The 17,771-nt window shown below is 41.7% G+C and overlaps 1 protein-coding gene across 1 annotated transcript in view; it reads left to right on the top strand.

Moving 5' to 3' along the window:
• The window catches only part of peli1b (pellino E3 ubiquitin protein ligase 1b), a 46,547-nt gene extending 29,185 nt beyond the window's left edge, over positions 1–17,362 (top strand). Inside the window, exons 3-7 of the mRNA XM_014980183.2 lie at positions 5,106–5,235; positions 8,025–8,126; positions 9,461–9,658; positions 9,822–10,010; positions 13,480–17,362. Coding sequence (XP_014835669.1) covers positions 5,106–5,235; positions 8,025–8,126; positions 9,461–9,658; positions 9,822–10,010; positions 13,480–14,058 — 1,198 coding nt within the window. The 3' untranslated portion in view covers positions 14,059–17,362. The remainder of the gene's footprint in view (positions 1–5,105; positions 5,236–8,024; positions 8,127–9,460; positions 9,659–9,821; positions 10,011–13,479) is intronic.
• The last annotated feature ends 409 nt before the right edge of the window (positions 17,363–17,771 follow it).

Raw genomic sequence — 17,771 nt, 5'->3', positions numbered from 1 at the left:
TCTATAGTGCAGGGCATTCTGGGTAATGCAGTGCACCACAAAAACAACAAAACAAGCGCGCAAGTTTTGTGCTAGCGAGAGAAATCTCTCATGGTTTTTGCGTAGTTTCTGTCAGTATTTCTTTTTACAGCGCCCCCACAGGCGAGGAGGGGGAACAAGTTTGGAGTGTTTGACTTAGTGTAGTGTGAAAGTGAACTGCAGCAGCTGAAAACGTAACAAATTTTGGACTCCTATTAGTCCGAGTGTTGCAAACTAATAGGAATGAAAACACCCATAGAGGATGATATTAAAGGTAAAGAGAAATGATTCTAGCAACCAGATTTCGAATAAAAACCTAGCCAGTATCTATAAGAAACATGTTTTTTATTGGTTTTGGTTTGTTAGCACAGAGTTACACTATTTGCCTGTAGCAATGGCGGAAAATTAAAGCAGCAAACAAACGACTGGAAGTGGGAATGTTGGCTTTATTTATGTTTCTTCACTTTGATAATCTGCCTGAATTACCCCGATAGAGACTCAGTCTTAAAAATTAGACATGCCTTTGCATTGTTCCTTTGTTTACACTGTAGCACAAGGACAGCTCAGACTCAGTGACAGAACAATGGAGAGGAGGGAACATAACTTCAGTACCATTTAGGCGTGTTCAGTGTTGGGAACGTCTGGATATGTTCATATTTTCCACCAGTTAGCAGAATTAGATTCTTAGCATTGGATGGTTATCAAGGAATCAAACTGGAACCTGTTTCCACAGTGGAGCACACACACACACACACACACACACACACACACACACACACACACACACACACACACACACACACACACACACACACACTTGAGATATTTCTGTCCTGCTCCAGAACAGAACAGTTATTTTTGCAGAAGGAAACGAACCCCGTCGCCAGATGAGATAACATTTGGCCGACCGCAGCGTCGGATCTGATCCGAACATTTCATTTTGTCAGATATTTGTTTTTCTTAATTAAGCTGGGAGGTGGGGGGGCCACAACATAAAAACCCCACTCCACCCTGCTTCTTCAGCTTACCCAAAACTGAGCGGGAAGGACTTCCACAATCTGTAATGCCCACAAAGATATTCCAACCATCCTCCCTGTACGCCACGGATCAGCGCCGGGAGGTCCTCCCTCCCTCCCTATCGTCTCACACAGCCGAGTCACGGTGTGTTGTTCTGGGCTGTGCCGGAGCAGCATTGTCAGGGAGAGCTGACCGTGGAAATTTTCCCCAGTGGAAAAAACACATTAAGCAGCGCACATAGTTCCATGCCTTTACAAGGGAGAACCCCAGTTTTCCGTTTGCTGTGCTTTTTCCGCCCATAGTTTTTAATTCTAGGTCAGGCCAACTGGTTTTTGTTTTTTGTTTTTTTTCTTCTGAAAAAAGGTTGAGATGGGCACTTTTTTTTATATGGCCTGCAACAGGAGACATCACACTCCTCAGCTGAAAGTAAAGCTGCTCTTTAAAACTTTAAACGGTTCAATCATAGGAGTCGAACCCTTAACCCTGACCTTTATTCGCTGACCTACTGCAGGGAAATGGCTCCATTACTGTGCTGAACAGGACCGGTTGCTCCATTAACCCATCCCATCTGCAACATAAACCCTCTCTGGGTAATGGAAACTGACATGGAGGGCAGAATTGTAAAAGGTGCACAGATATTTGTTGCTGTAAACATTTCAAATTAGCACTGGAGTTCCCATGAAGCCTGCCGTGAAGCTAAAGTGACCCGTTACTATACGACTTAACAACTGAATGACATACATGATGCCAATAAATCCTTATAAAAGCCCGCTGATCTTGACTGGATAATAATTTGCTTAAGGTCTATTATCTCTGCTTTATTACGTGTTGAATGGCAGAAAAATATGAAACTGATGGAGGTGGAAACAAATTGTTGCACTAGCCACATTTCCAGCAATGCATGTTTTGTTTTTTTGTTTTTTTTGCCTCTAGTCATCAACAATCATAGCTAGTTTAGTAAAATCAAAAGAGAAACTGGTACATAAATGTGCTTTTGTGACAAAATAATTTGCTGTTTAAGTGAAGCGTTTAACACTATTCAGTCACGTTGTTTGGAAGTCAAAAGATGACCTACTGTTTCAATCACCTCATCAACATATAGGAAGAAACCTGCTGCTCCGCCGTGTTCTGGTACCTGCCCTCACTCTGGACCTGAGAGAAACATGATTTCATTCAGTTGTGTAATACATTTGCGTGTCGGTACACTTTAACTCGAATTGGACTTAAATTGAGTCCGATTCTTATGTAATCTGTTCGGCATAAATGTATCATGAGTCTTTTTTACCCACGGTGATGAGCTGACAGGCCAGTTCATTCAAATGTCTTTTTAATCATCTGAGTCAGATGAATCCTGCTTTGCATTCTGGGTTGCAGCCAAAACATATTTTAAGTTCCTGTGAAGATCTACACACTTAAAGTATACATGTGGACAATTAGAAGCTTTTTGTGAAATTTGAACTTCTTCAAGTAATATTTTAGACAGAAACATGAACACAGAGCTTCAGAGTGACATCGTCGTTTTTTTCACTAAAGAAGTTGCTTGATGTTGATTAGCCGACTTTGTGTCCTTCGTGTTTGAAGGAAAAAGACTTTCATAACATTATTGGTTACTCTTGGGTTACAGACAAAGAGCGTCCTAACTCCATCTCGTTCTGTGTGAGCACAAACAGCCTGCAGGTTCACATTCACAGGCTTGCACTAATTTCTTGTTAACCTTTGGTCCCTCCACTTTCGGGAAGAGCTTGAATACATGTACACACGCAGCTCTGCTTCCCACAGGAGCCTGCCTTTGAACCGCCTGCAGCCCTCCGCGCTCTGCAAGAAGTATGCCGTGGCCTCTCTATGGATACGGGCTAAACTTCCCCATGGTTACGCTTGTGCCATGACAACTCTTCCCAAACGTTGCTCTCTCTCACCATGGTTACACACAAATCCTCACGGTGTTGTTTGAGTTTTAGTGCCTGGCCTCTTGCGGAGGAAACGTTTAGCCCCGTAGGCTGGGCGTCCTCACAACATGCCAGAGCTACCTTTACTGGACCCGACGCCAAGGGTGTGTGGGTGGAGTTGAGTCGACGATCTGATTGGTCAAAGAGACATAGGACATGAGAGCATGAGAGCATTTTAACACATCCAAGTAGTACACTCAATGCCTGCTTAATACTTTTTGATTTTACATATTTTTCCCAGACTACATCTCATAGAAAGTTTTTGGGAAGTCCAAAGTTATTGGTTTTCTATTATTTAAATTTGTTTTTGGCTTACATTTGCGATTCATAATCGTTTTAGCTTCTGCCCCACAAAAAGAGTCCAAGCACTACAGATAAGTCTAAATGATCAAGTAGGGTCGGACAAGAAAGCAATAACAATTCATATCGTGATAGACACGTGATTAGCAACAATACGTCTGAGAGGATATTCAATAATTTCACTGAACTCCAATTCAGAACTGCACAGGATTCTGGGGAATGTAGGCAGAGAAAAAGACTGTAGCCGCCCAACCAGTTGAGTAACTTGTGGTTACCTAGCAACAACCTGCTGAATATCTTGCGCAGCAGCTTTTTCATGTTTCTCCACCGTGTCACCGTAAGTTCTTAAAAATTAAAATAAAAAAATGGAATGAAAACTGTGGATAAAACCAGAAAGTCCACATCACCAGTTTGACAGTACTTCATACATTTAAAACAAAAAACTAATCAATAATCAATGATATCAACCTATATGAAATGCTTATTTTGTGATATTCTGTCATATCGTCCAGCCCTATGATCAAGTATAATAACACAAAGAACCTCAACTTATTCATTTTTTTAAAATTAATTTCTGGTTAATTGATTTAAGACCCACTTTGGGTCCTGACATCTTGGATTCCAGCAGTATTACCGTACATACAGACAATCTATTTTAAGTTGCAAGTAAGTAAGTTGGAAAAACTGTGTTTTGCCTGAAGCAGGTAGTGCTGTGTGTGTAAAAGATTTGATGAGTTACAAATTGTTAAAGGTGCAGGTGTTTAAAGTGTGTTTTACTGTAGTAGTCGGTAGGTTGGACATTCCCACTTTGAATATTTGAGATTACATTTGATGTTTGCCCTCTGGCACTTTCCTCTTTCAGCAAGAAAATGATTCAGCAAGCTGAATCTCAGGTGTTAAGAAAAGACGTAAAGGGCAAACTAAGTCAAATAAACCATAGATGCAAAGAGTAACATATGAAATCAGGAAGTAAATGAAAACTGATCATAATCTGCAGAACTAGAACTAAAGAAAATAAATGAACAAACATGGAAGAAAACCGCTCAACAATTCCCATCAGTCCAGAAATAACTTGTTTGAAGTGAAAAGTCCTGATGCGTTCGTGTACTTTGAGTCTTCTCTCTGCAGTTCATCTGAAATGAGGGTCAAAATGAGGACAGAACCTCTTATTCTTCTGGATGTGTTAAACTACATGCAGCATATTTTATAAAGCTCTGCTGCTTACGGGAACGTGAAGTTATATGCTGGTCAGAGCTGAAATTAAACACTTTTTTTTTTTTTTTTTTGGCAATAAAACATTCGGAAATTCAGAAACAGCCTGGAGTAGTTGGTGACGAAGAATGGTTTCCGAAAGTTTTCATCCTGAAGCTAATAAATGATAAACTCTCCCTGACTTCAGAGTCGGGGTGTAGCTGAGGGCCAGAGACTCGGCTCTGTTTATTCTGCTTTCCTCAGACAAATACCAGCCCAAATTACTCTCTCTCTCTCTCTCTCTCTGTTTATTTTCTCAGCCTTCCTGATCTTGTGTTTGGAGGACTTTGTTGTGTGTAATGACATTCTGTACTTTAGTTTAAATGCATGCATGAAAACTATAAGCACCGGTTTGTGGATGGGTCTGCGAGTGCAGCAAAATGCCTCAAGCATTTTCCACTGTGACTGACTGTTATTCCAGCGCATTATCCAGCTGCCTAGACAATAAACGCCCTGTTGTTTTGTGTGTTTGCATTTGCGTTTATGCGTCTGTGCGTGGGTGTGCGTGCGTGTGTGTGTGTGTGTCTGTGTGTGTGTGTGTGTGTGTGTGTGTGTGTGTGTGTGTGTGTGTAGGTACAATGGTTCTCTGCCCAACGGGGACCGAGGTCGACGTAAAAGCCGCTTCGCACTTTACAAGAGGCCGAAGGCAAACGGGGTGAAGCCCAGCACAGTTCACGTCGCCTGCTCTCCACAGGCGGCCAAGGTGAAAACACACTCACACACACGCGCACATGCACTTGAACAACTGATGTAATCTATGTACTCCTCTTCAGCTGCTTCAAGCCTTTCTACCTTCAACTAAAAATAAGTATTGTGATACCGTTAAAGCCAAAGTTATGTATTCTGCTGACAGATTGAGATTTAAAATTATTTTCATTAAACTGAAATGCCTTTTATATATGTCTTGTTATAATCTCAGAGCAGCTTTCTGCATGTTTTCACTTGTATTTTGAAGGATTTATCTCCAGACCTGAACAACCGATGGAAGGCCTCCTTGCCATCACCCTAATCTTTAGCTTTCTCCACAGATTCTCTATGAGTCTTAATGGGCCACTCCAGAATGTTAATATTACTCCCAGTCAGAAGAAATCTGTTGGTAAAATTAAAACATCAATTAAAACCTAAAACTTTCTGGTGTGTGAATAATGTATCAGATTTTTGTGGCTGGTTTCTGACGTCTGGGGTTTGTCAGGTTTTGATCTGCCAATGACAATTTAAAGAAATGTCTCATTAAGTACTGTAACATACAAAATAGTAGCTACTACAAAATATGGTTTTAGTATTTTAGAAAGTAGGCAAAATGACATTTTAAATTGTCTTTGCTGTCTTATATTAGCGGTTAGTGAGGCTAGCATTACCAAAGCAGCTGTCTCTCTTGCTAACACGTAGCTCTTATCTATGGCGCGTTCAGAGGTCAAAAGGTAATTTTGTAAATTTCTAACTAATTGGGCACCAGTCAGGGTCAATCAAGCGGGTTTTCTGGTGCATCTCTAATGATTTTTATTCAGGGTTAGTATTTTTTTTAGATCTTTTTACTGATGTTTTCATCGTCACCTTACGTCTTTCATGTTTTTCTGTCAGTGGGTCCTGATTCCTTTTGGCTCCTTTTCTAAAGGAAAGAGATTTCAAAACTGGTTTGAATCTCTTTGGAAGCTTTTCTTTGGTCTTCAGCTGCTCCTTTGCTCTTTTTCTATCCAGACACTGACCATGTCCATCCAGTCATGTAACTATCAGCCCAACCAACAGGTTCCTCCATCGTTGAAGCAATACCTTCTGAAGAGCTCTCTTGACCTGCCTCTTCCCAGCTCTCCTACAGGGAGAAACTCTGAGGTGTACCTAAGATAGCCGTTAGATATTTACCCATCTGCCCCAAAGCCTCTTGAGCGCCTTTCAACACTGGCTGAGCATCTAAGTCACTGTTTCCTGTCCAGGACACAAACGGATTGAGCTCACTTCTAAATGTGACAGTCCCCTCCTCGAATCGCCACCTTACCGTGGTGGAGGGGTTTGAGTGCCTCGAGGACCCCAGAAGCTATGTTGTCCGGGGCAGTTTTTGCCCCTGGTAGGGTCTCCCATGGCAAACTGGTTCTGGGTGAGAGGTCAGACTAAGTGCGATTCAGTGGATTTTTTTCAGAAATACAAGATTGAGGGATTCGGTTACCTATATCTGAGCAAGACCCAGGAGACTGGCTTCTGGTTAGCGCCTGGTAAGGAACCGCCCAGCCTCCTATGGCATAAAAAAAGAAGAGTAGAATATTAACTGAGCTACATTTGTCGATAAAACCATTGGCAATTTGATTCCGCATTGAGTTCTGAGATGTCTAAATGTGATCTGGGAATCTTTTAACCATAAAAAGCTTCTAAAACTCAACAACTAAACAAGTACTCTATTGATAGGAGACCATTGCCTTAGATAATAACTAGTTTTAACTGGCTGTTTGTTTCAAGAAGTTGACAAAGATGTAATTTGTTGTCAGTTCTATGATCTATATAGGAAATGCCAAAGATAACTGCTTGACAGAAGAAACGAGGCTAGGTTAATCCCAAATAAATAAATGCTGAAATAGTTTTTTTCCCCCAGTTTAATCTGCTGTAGATACAGTAGAAATATATCCTTGACATTTCTCCTTTTGTTTGCCATCTGTCCAATTTCTTTGTTCTTCAGCACCGACTTTCATTGCCAGGTGCTGAGTTCGAAATGTGTGGGCAGTAAAGTTCAAAGAAAAACTTTGGAAGACCTTCAGAAAGCCTGAAGACCACTTTAAGAGGAAGAAAGAGTGGCTCCTCGGAGAGAGACAACAGCTTAAAACTGTTTTTGCTTTAAGCTGCTCAAAAACACACAAAGTTCTCAGGGGCTGGACTCTCCACCACATGTTTGCTTTATGAGTTTTAAAAGACGGGAACACAGAGAAGCTCACTGTGACGGCAAATACAGGCCAGTGGAAGGAGGAGGGCATTTTAACGCGGCGTTTAACTGGAACACGTTGAAGGTTTTATAAGGGAAATAAGTGAGCGGTTCAGTGGAAGGTAACGAAGCATTTTCCTGCAAAATCCTGGGAAGCACATCATCGGAAATCCTCCGAATCTGTTAAATGGTCAGAGAAAGGAAATAAATGAGGGACTGAGGGACATCTTTCAGGGGTTTAAAAAAATATATATTTTTATGGTTTAACATCTGTAAGCAGTGTGCCGACTGTGGACACACTTCTACACTCTCACTTCAGCAAAACTAAAGGCTTGTTGTGTGCAGTATCTCAAAGAATCTGGAAGAGTCGTTGACCTCTTTAGTCGTGTGGGTGGTCTAGGGTCTGCTCCAGTTCGTGACGGCACTTCTGACATCTGTTGTTCTCTGGAAACTGAGCTCTTTTTCTATCAAAACATGTTCAAGTCTTCTAATGAGTTATTGTGACAGCATCTGCAGTTATTCTTGTCTTCTTCTCTCCATTCTCTACCTCTGTTGTCATCCATCATCCCTTCCTTGTGTCCCATCAGGCCATTAGCAACAAAGACCAGCACAGCATCTCTTACACTCTGTCCCGAGCCCAGACGGTGGTGGTGGAGTACACTCATGACAGCAATACTGATATGTTCCAGGTAAAACAGCCCAGATTTTATCACCGAGCCTTGAGTTTAACAGCCAGTTTACAACCTTTATGTTTTTTTCCTTTGTTTTTTTTTTTTTCCACCTCTCTGCTTCATTTACACGCAGCAGTTAATTGGGATCTATTTAACAAAGCTGGTTTGTGCAGAGGTTTTCACACACGATTTTAAAGACTGAGATGAGATAACATTTACGTCATTAAAGAGCCGTGGAGTCTGAAAGCAAATGCGGCAAAGTTCAGTCAGACCTGTCCAGCTGGAGGTAGGACATGGTGGCCATGCTAACTAGCCTTAGCATTCGTGACAGGCTCTGTTGTGGAGAGATAGTGTAGCCTAACAGAGAGCAAGGCTACTGCTCCTTCTCCTCATTTTCCAGCTTTGTTGGAGCTAAATTTAAATAGGTTGTTCTATTGAAGAAATTCTAATTTTATTAATGTACTCAACGCAATATTTTTCTTATTTTCTTGTCAAAAACTTTATGTTTTTTATTTGGCCTAAAACTTGAAATTAGACGTGAAATTGCGGTTCCTTATGTTACCAATAAGAAGTGGTAGATTTTGTGTTTACAGCAGCTACTTAGCAGGAGTGATGCTAAAAGCGGTTCCTTGGATTGTAACGGCTGCTGACCTCTAGATCAGCCGATCGTCAATTAGGGCATCCAGGCTGAAAATCCTCTATTGTGGCTGCAAGTAGAGCTTGTTGTCCATTTCGGTTGTTCATCATTCTTGACCTTAGAAGTGGCAAAAACAGGTCAACTGGTCAAACTCTGTACCGCCATGTTCCTTCACAGACTTTTGTTCCTCAAAAATGTGGAAAAATGGAGCAAAATGTCAAAATAGTAGAATGATGAAAATAGTTGGGGGTTTTTTAGCAATGGCAAACACAGTAACACATTTTTAAAAGGTGAGCATTTTTGATGTGAAACATGCAAAACATATTCAGACTTGGAGGGGGCGCGGTATAAAATATATTCACGGCATTTTCTAAAATTACCCTACTCTTTGCTTGGGTAGCAATAACACTGTGGGAGTCTGTTGCCGTGTTATTTTGGTTCAGTGATGATGCAGGTCGCTGTCAGGGGCAACAAAGTGCCTGTTAGCACAGCACAAAGTCAATGTTATCCTGCTCTTAGAAATACAACAAAATCAAACAAAGTACATGCCTTTTTTTTTTTTTTGTACTTTCCTACACCAGCTCATTTTTACCTCTACAAACATTGTGGTTTTCTTACACTCTGCCTTTGTTATTCTCAGCTTCTCCAAAGCTATAGGAAAAGCTGAACACGTTTGCCTCAAAGATGTACTCAGTTTCTTTCTACCCATCACCAGATCGGCCGATCAACAGAGAGTCCGATAGACTTCGTGGTGACGGACACAGTGGCCGGCAGCCAGAGCAACTCGGACACTCAGTCGGTCCAGAGCACCATCTCCCGCTTTGCATGCCGCATCATGTGCCAGCGCACGCCGCCTTACACAGCTCGCATCTACGCCGCGGGCTTCGACTCCTCAAAGAACATATTCCTAGGGGTAAGCGCCGTCTCATCCTCACACGGAAGTCAGAAAAACACAACGCGACTCCTTACATAAAACATTTTTAGATCTTTATTTAAATAGCTCCTCCCTGCTGTGAAAATCTGGTGTTCCAGGCTGGATAACGAATTATTTTTTTTTACATCAATTTTCACATCAGGAGAAAGCTGCGAAGTGGAAGACGTCCGACGGACAGATGGACGGGTTGACCACTAATGGCGTCCTGGTGATGCACCCTCGCAACGGCTTCATGCAGGACTCCAAACCGGGAGTATGGAGGGAGATCTCGGTCTGTGGGAACGTCTTCACCCTGCGAGAGACCCGCTCAGCACAGCAGCGGGGCAAAATGGTGAGATCATTCATATAAACTTAGTGCGGCCGTGATGGGAAGTATTTTTCTGTCTTTGGTCTCTTCGTGTTTCTGTTGTTAGAAAGTTTTCAACTTAAAACTGTTGCCTGCAGTGGTGTAAAAATATTGCTGTGAGAGATCTTAGAGGTAAACGACTAGCTCATCTGCAGAAAATTCAGATTAACCCAGAAAAGCCCTTACACTTTGCTTATCACACACTTATACCTGGCCGTGCCCCGTCAAACCTTTACGCCATCAGAAGGTTATCTGGATGCCATCTCCCAGGCAACAGTCTGCCAGATAAAACTGTGAGTAACACAATCTTGCAAGGGATCCTCCAGCTGTCTCTTGGCCAATCACAGCCGCTCATCTTCACAGCCATGACTCACTTATCTGACTACACTCAAGACACTGGTGGTCTTAATTAGGTTGTTTCATTCCCTCCTCTACAATATCAACTTATTAATGTCTAGCTTGTTTCCCACCAGTTCTCAAATTAACAGCTCCCCCATCTCCAATTACATCCACCATTCCCTGTTTCACAGTTCACTTGTTCTCAGACTACAGGCACAACGTCTCTGAAGGCTTTTTTGTAATTCTGAATGTTATTGATGGAAAAAAATATCTATGTATTTTTATTTTATCTTCCATTGTCTGCATTACAAAAACATCACTGCATCATCTGCATAATGGAACTTTCATATCCGCTGTATCAGACAAATGCACAATAAAATGCGTTTCCATTACAAATGTCTACATTTCGTCTATATTCCGCTAATGTAAAAGAAAAAATTACAATTTCACACTTGCGGTGTTTCCATATAAGTGCAATTAAAATCACATTTGAATAAGTTTGTTCACATGATAATGAAAAAATATTCCTCCTCCAACTACTTCCTGTCCTCTTCTTCTTTGTGGTTTGCACCAGTGGCAACATCCTGTTGTTGATCACGAGACTCAGGTGGTGCTAAAAAACAAACAAACAAAAAAACAACAACTTCAATACAGCCAAAAAAAACAACTCATCCTAGCCTCAAAACTTTTTTATCCAAAATACTAGTTGGTTAATTGCTGTGTTCTCATTAAACGTGTTTATTTTCAAAATGTCAAATTGCGTCGGTGGAAACAGCTGGTAAATGATCTGCTTTGGTCTAATTTGATCAAATGTATGAGAATTAAATGGGGAAAAGCTCAGGTTTACATAGATCACACATCTGGGCATTTGGACTCACTGAAGCAGTTTTTCAATCTGCCGTTGTTTTGATGTGGTTTGTAGGTGAACAAATTAAAAGGCGTGACCTTCTGTTCCATGAGTTGGGTCATTTTCAACAGTAGAAGCTTAAAAGTCTTTCTGTACAAACGCCTATGTGTATGTAATGAAGACACCACGCTCTTCCCTGGCCAATATGAGACACATAGTAACCTCAACACAAACACCTGGAAGTACTTCCTCGTCTTAACTCTGTCTCCCTTCTTTTTTTTTCCCACCTCCATTTTACGTTTTTGCACTCCTCGTGTACTCCGGTTATCTAAACATGGAATTTCCCGCTCCGTCTGATCTCATAAGTCCTGACTGAGTTGTCCCTCAACATTGAGTTCATCTAGACGTTTCCAGCAGCTGTCCACTTCACCATCCAGCAGCATGAACTTCAGCTACCTCGTGTCAGCTTCCCTCCAGCTGTCACTTTTCCTGCACCTCTGACAGGCCCACATGTGTCTGTAGTCTTAGGGACGGCTTTGTTACACTGCCACCTGCTGCACTCACAGCGGTACTGCAGAAAAAACAGATCTGACAGCTTTTTAAACCAAAGTTCACCAGCTTTTGATGATGAGAAACCAGATTTTCTTCTACAAGCTGAAAATGATATCATAAAATACTAATTATTTCTGATTTCTGTTTAAATCTGAATAAGAATGTATAGTTAAATAACAAATGAGGAAAAAATATATATTTTGAGGATTATCAGGCGATAATATCATAGCAAAGTCTATTTATTTCAGTAACTTAAGTGTAATTAAGAAAAACATTTATTTGGATTTATCACACATAGAGTAAATCAAGTGTTTAGATTTGGGTTTTCAGCTAGATTATAGCTGAAAAGCCAAAATTCAACTTCTCAGAATATTGGAATATTTTGTAAGGCCAAAAAACCGGAGGGGATATTTAGTCATGGCCTACATAATGATTGGGCACACTGATGAGTATATACATTTATATACAATAGGACACACCACAAAAACCTGGCTGTTCAGACTGAACTACCATTGTACACTCATGACAACAGACGAGATTTGGTGGACGAGATTTTATTTTGACTCAAAATAAAACACCATTAACGTTGTGTTTGGTCTCCTTCGAAGAACCTAGTCCACGTAGGTTGAGTCCGGGTACACAGACTTGTAGCAGGACTCAGTCACAAAGTGAGCGAGTGTAAATTCAGACAAATCCGGCCTTTGACGGATGCAGTCGCTGAATTTGGACATACTATAAATGTCCGGCAGATGTTGTCTGCGGACTTTCAGCGAACATTGGCTTGAGCGTTGGCTGGACGTTTGCTAGATATGATAATGTACACACTCCAAGTGTCCCCGCTTACTGTGCTTTGGTATGTGTCAAACACACTAATGGAAAGTTGAGGCAAAGAGAAATATAACGATAGAAAATACAAGAGAACTGCATTTCTTGATAGCATTGGAAACCAAAGTCTGATCGAGTGTTTAAGGGATATTTAAGTTATGGACTGGACCTCAAGTCGGATCCTCAAGACTGACCATATGCAGATGGACTACAACTGACTCATTTAATGCAACTCCAAAACCAGAGACTGTGTAAAAAAAAAAAATTCTTGGGGTAAGAAGAAAACAAAGAGTTGACTTTTACTCTGTAAGTCCTATTTTTAGACTTAAGTACATTTTGTTTGGCAATTGAGGTCCCAGAGGAGGAAGAATGGAGAGACATAGAATCCCAGCTGCATGTGATCCAAGTGGGAAATTTCCAGTCTTTAACGATTTGGGGAGGCATGCAAACTGCTGGTGTTGGTCTTTAAACTTAGTTACTGAAAAATATGAGCTAATCAAACATAACAGCAAATATGTTACCGGGACGCACATCAGACAATCATCATGTGTCAGTTGGCTCTATCTTTACCTTTCTGGAGGTCTGATGTTGTGTTTCAAGGTGAAGCAGGATAATCTCCATGTACAGGGCACAGAAACAGCGACGTTACTCCCTCTCCTTTCATTTCCTATGGAACTTGTGCAATGATGCGACATATATTTATCGACCTCCAGCCAAGCGACTGGCGAAATTCATGCATGTGAAATGTCAAGCTTGTACACGAAGATGAGGAAAGCGACACAGCTTAAGAAAATTGAAAAATGTTCAACTTCAGTTGCTGTAGTGTCCCTTGTGTTGGGTTCACCCGTGTGTGTCGAGCCCAGTATGACCTGCTGTCATGTTGTGTTCCAGGTGGAGACTGAGAGCCAGGAGCTCGTCGACGGCTCGCTCATCGACCTCTGCGGCGCCACCCTGCTGTGGCGCACAGCTGAGGGCCTGTCCCGCACTCCCACCCTCAAACACCTGGAGGCGCTGCGGCAGGAGATCAACGCAGCCCGCCCTCAGTGCCCCGTGGGATTCAACACACTGGCCTTCCCCTCCATGCGCCGCAAGGACACGCCCGACGAGAAGCAGCCCTGGGTCTACCTGCAGTGTGGCCATGTGCACGGCTACCACAACTGGGGGAACCACCGTGAGGAGAGGGAGGGCCGAGAGGGCCGGCTGCGTGAGTGCCCCATGTGCCGGGCGAAGGGCCCCTACGTGCCGCTGTGGCTGGGCTGCGAGGCGGGCTTCTATGTCGATGCCGCTCCACCCACACACACCTTCAGCCCCTGCGGACACGTCTGCTCGGAGAAAACGGCAACCTTCTGGAGCCAGATCCCGCTCCCGCACGGCACCCACACCTTCCACGCCGCCTGTCCCTTCTGCGCCCAGCAGCTGAGCGGTGAGCAGGGCTACATCAGACTCATCTTCCAGGGACCCCTCGACTAGCGGCGGGGGAAACTCCTCAGCATGCTTCAGAGGATCCAGATGGGACGAGAGTTCCCTACTGATTTTTTTCTCTCTGGACCTTTTGCCTCTGTCTCCTTTTTAAGTGACCTTTGTATTGCTTTTTTCATGAATGACAAACAGATTTCTATATTTTCATGAAACCAGAGACACAAAAAAACAAAAACAAACAAAGAACACTGCTGGGTAAAACTTTGTGTCACGGGGAGAACTTTCAACAGTATTTATCTGACGTACTGACACGCCGTTAGTGGTTTTTATTCATGTATTTGTTGCAATACACGTGTACATCTCTCAGAGCCTATTTAAAGAAATGTGTTTATTTATGACCCAGGATGTTGCTTCAACCTTTATCCCTCATCCATAAGTAATTTTCTTTGAAAATCCAGCGTATTTGTTAAACACACATGAAGTTTTTGGAGTTCCAGGAGTTTCGTTCCGTGTTTTCTCTCTCTCTCTCTCTCTCTCTCTCTCTCTCTCTCTCTCTCTCTCTCTCTCTCTCTCTCTCTCTCTCTCTCTCTGTCCATATTCACCTGTCGAAGCCATTCAATGTATTTATACACCTTGTGTCCTAGTGTTCGCTCTCATCGGTTACCTTCTCAGACGTTTCACTTGCAGAGCAATAGAAACCTCCTCAAGCATTAAACGGAGGCATGTTTTTCGATGCCTGCTCGGCCGCCGCCCTCCCTTTAACGAGTGACTTCGTCCCGATCACCTGTTAGCCATAAAAATCAAAACGCAATTATGTAGCCGTGGACTCGCACTCTAAGCTGAACTGTTGTTTGTTCTTATTTTATTTTAAACATAGAGGAGCTCCCAGACAGGAACTCGTGGTACTGATGTTTAACAGATGTGGATAGCGTCTTAATTCAGTCTGCGTGGCTGCTGTGACGTTAGTGAAGGTCTGTGTCAGATACCGACTAGTATAGTCAGAAACCGCCAGGATCTCAAATTGCTTCTTGGTGCCTCCAAGAGTAACAGTGCCCCCTGCTGGTGGCTTTTGAAACACACACACACCCCCCTAATATGGGGCTTGCCTTTGTGATGAATCAAACTTAGGCAATTTAGAGTCATTTTCTCCTACATTTGGTTCAGAGATGCACCAATCAGACATATGCTGGTTGATACCAAGTCTGATCTGCCTATTCCAGTTTTGACGAGCTGTATTTTTAGAAAAGAAAAAAAAAAGTACCACATATTGTTTGATTGTTGCCAACAGAAAATTACCAGATTGTTCTGCAGTGTTTAGCGGATTGATTGTAAACTCAAAAAGTGCATCAAGTTCTTCTTTGTAGCTGATACATTTATAGACTAAAATGGCTTCTTAATTTTAAAACACTTGGAAAAAGAGGAAAAGTAATTTTTCTCTGTTTGAACTACTGACCATCGATCAGAGAAAAATCTTCCAGTTCTGATCTCTGGCTAATTGATTGGCACATTTCTACTTTGATTGAATAATCATCACAGCACAAAGGATTTGACTCATCTGATGCGTGAGCCGCAGCTGCCACAGGTGGAGACGTGCATTGATTTTTTTTTTCCCAGGTCTTTGTGACAATTTGTGCTTTTCAGGGACCATCTTCGTGTGATTTTATATGAGGCACAGATTATCAGGGCTGCCTGTTCTTTTCTTTTCACTGAAATGGTTCTTGTAAATGTTTAATGAGAACATCAATGCATTTTTATTTTTTTAAATCAAGACAATATGAGATACTCCACATATAATATGATTAGGTAAAAAAAAACAAAAGTGTTATGGAATTTCCCCAAAATTTTTACAAAAAGAATAGTTTTTTTTATATATACGCCACAAAAGCAAACATTATTCATACTGCTGATAAAATAACATATTGATTTGTACATCAATGTACAGTATTATTATGTATTGTATGATACTTAGATTTAAAGGAGAATGAAGAATAAACACAAGTAAATAGAGTAGCCATTTTTTATGTTTTCTGCATAGACAGTTAGACTGTATTATTCTTTAGATAGTAACACATGAATAGCAAGATTGATATTAGTTTAATTTGTCAAGCTCGTTGCTTTTAGAAACTAGCCTGAAGTCTGCTGCTTTACAGACATGCTGTTTTCTGTATGCCACTTCTACTTTTAAAATGTCCTTAAGATGGGTGGCACTTTTTTAGGTTAACTCTCCTGTGGTTTAAGCGCAAGACTCAGGAGAAACGGGGCAAATGTGACAGTCAGACAGCGGGGAAGCAGGGGATTGACCCGTCAGACCGTCAATTCCCGAAACCACATACAAAGACACCTGGACCACGCACAGAGTAAAAAACTTGTGACGTCCAAATTATCCCCATCTCTTAAGACAGCGGCAGGATTTTAACACCATGACTATCTTTTGTGCAACCGTTAGTAGATCCACAACATCTGACTTTCTTTCTTATGAGCAAGGAAGAAATGTGATAGATTTCCCCCATCCAGCAGACTGATACTTTCTCAAGTAAATCATTAAAAGACATTACATTAAAGGAATGAGTTGATGAAAATTTTTTGAACCTTAACTTGCTGTACCTTAATAAAATTCCCACTGCTCACCAGAAATTTTCTAGTTGAACTATGCATCCACCCTCCTCCCTCCTACCTGAGAAACTGGGAATAGATTTAACTGAGGCAGTCCTGATCTCACTTTTTCTTTTATTAAAAAAAATAAAAATAAAAGCACAGATTCTCCCAAACTCCTACTGCCTCGCACGCGTTGGTGCGACCTACATTAGCGAGACACTGAAGCTGTAGACAAAACTGAAGCGTCTCTTCCATCCTTCAGGTCCTCGCGAAGTCCGAACCCTCGCAGGTAATCGGTCGTTCTGTGTTTGTATGCAAGAAAGAGAGAGATTGTAATTTAACGGGTTGATTGTATGTGTCCAGTTTCTGTCCACGCAGTAGCTCTCCTCGTATCCTCAGACCGCGACACACTAACTCACCTCAGGGAGAAACCGATGACCCGTGCACGCACTTGCACACCCTATGCTACAGCCATCTGAGGATACGTCACCTTAAAAAAAGAAAGAAAAAAAAGACAAAACTTCTGTCCTCTCTTTCACTCAGTCTTGTTTGGTCTTGTTTCATGGACTCTGTGTGAATAAAGGGCTTCCCTCTGTCTCTCTACTGTTCTCTCAGCCCTGTTTTGACTCAAACACCAGTTTATCCCTCCATCTTTTACTCACCTCTCCTCCTGTCTTTGTGCTTGTAAAAGGCAAAATCAAAGAATGTTTCCAGCAAACACTTTTTTGTATCAACTTTAAACAATAAAGTGTAAAAGTGACATTTAGTTGTGTTGAGTTTCACTTGGATGCCGGCCAACGATGGGGGAGTTGGTTCTACTTCCACCACTTGGTGATATTTTTCTTTTTTTTTTATAATGAATGGAGCTGATGATTCAACCATATGGAAAGAGACAGAGCAAAAATAGCATCCATGGAAGATTTATGACCAAAAAGAACACAAAGGTCTATTTCATGTGTCCCAAAAATTCTCTATAGAGAAGAAAAAAAGAGGAAAAAGTGGAACTTTACGTAATAATGTCTAGTAAAACTAACAGAATTTCAGAGTAAAAAAAACAGTTTATCATGCAAATATGATGGTGGCTACTGACGCTTTCCAGCTGCTTCTAGACTTTGCTTTATGACCTAAAGCTCTGCAAAGTTGGCTTATCTATCAGCTCACTGGCAAAC

Source organism: Poecilia mexicana, unplaced genomic scaffold, assembly GCF_051168715.1.
Source record: "Poecilia mexicana isolate PSO_F unplaced genomic scaffold, ASM5116871v1 scaffold_15, whole genome shotgun sequence".
Classification (NCBI taxonomy): Eukaryota; Metazoa; Chordata; class Actinopteri; order Cyprinodontiformes; family Poeciliidae; genus Poecilia; species Poecilia mexicana.
Note: the sequence above shows the minus strand (reverse complement) of the source record. Positions and strands in the feature narration are given on the sequence as shown.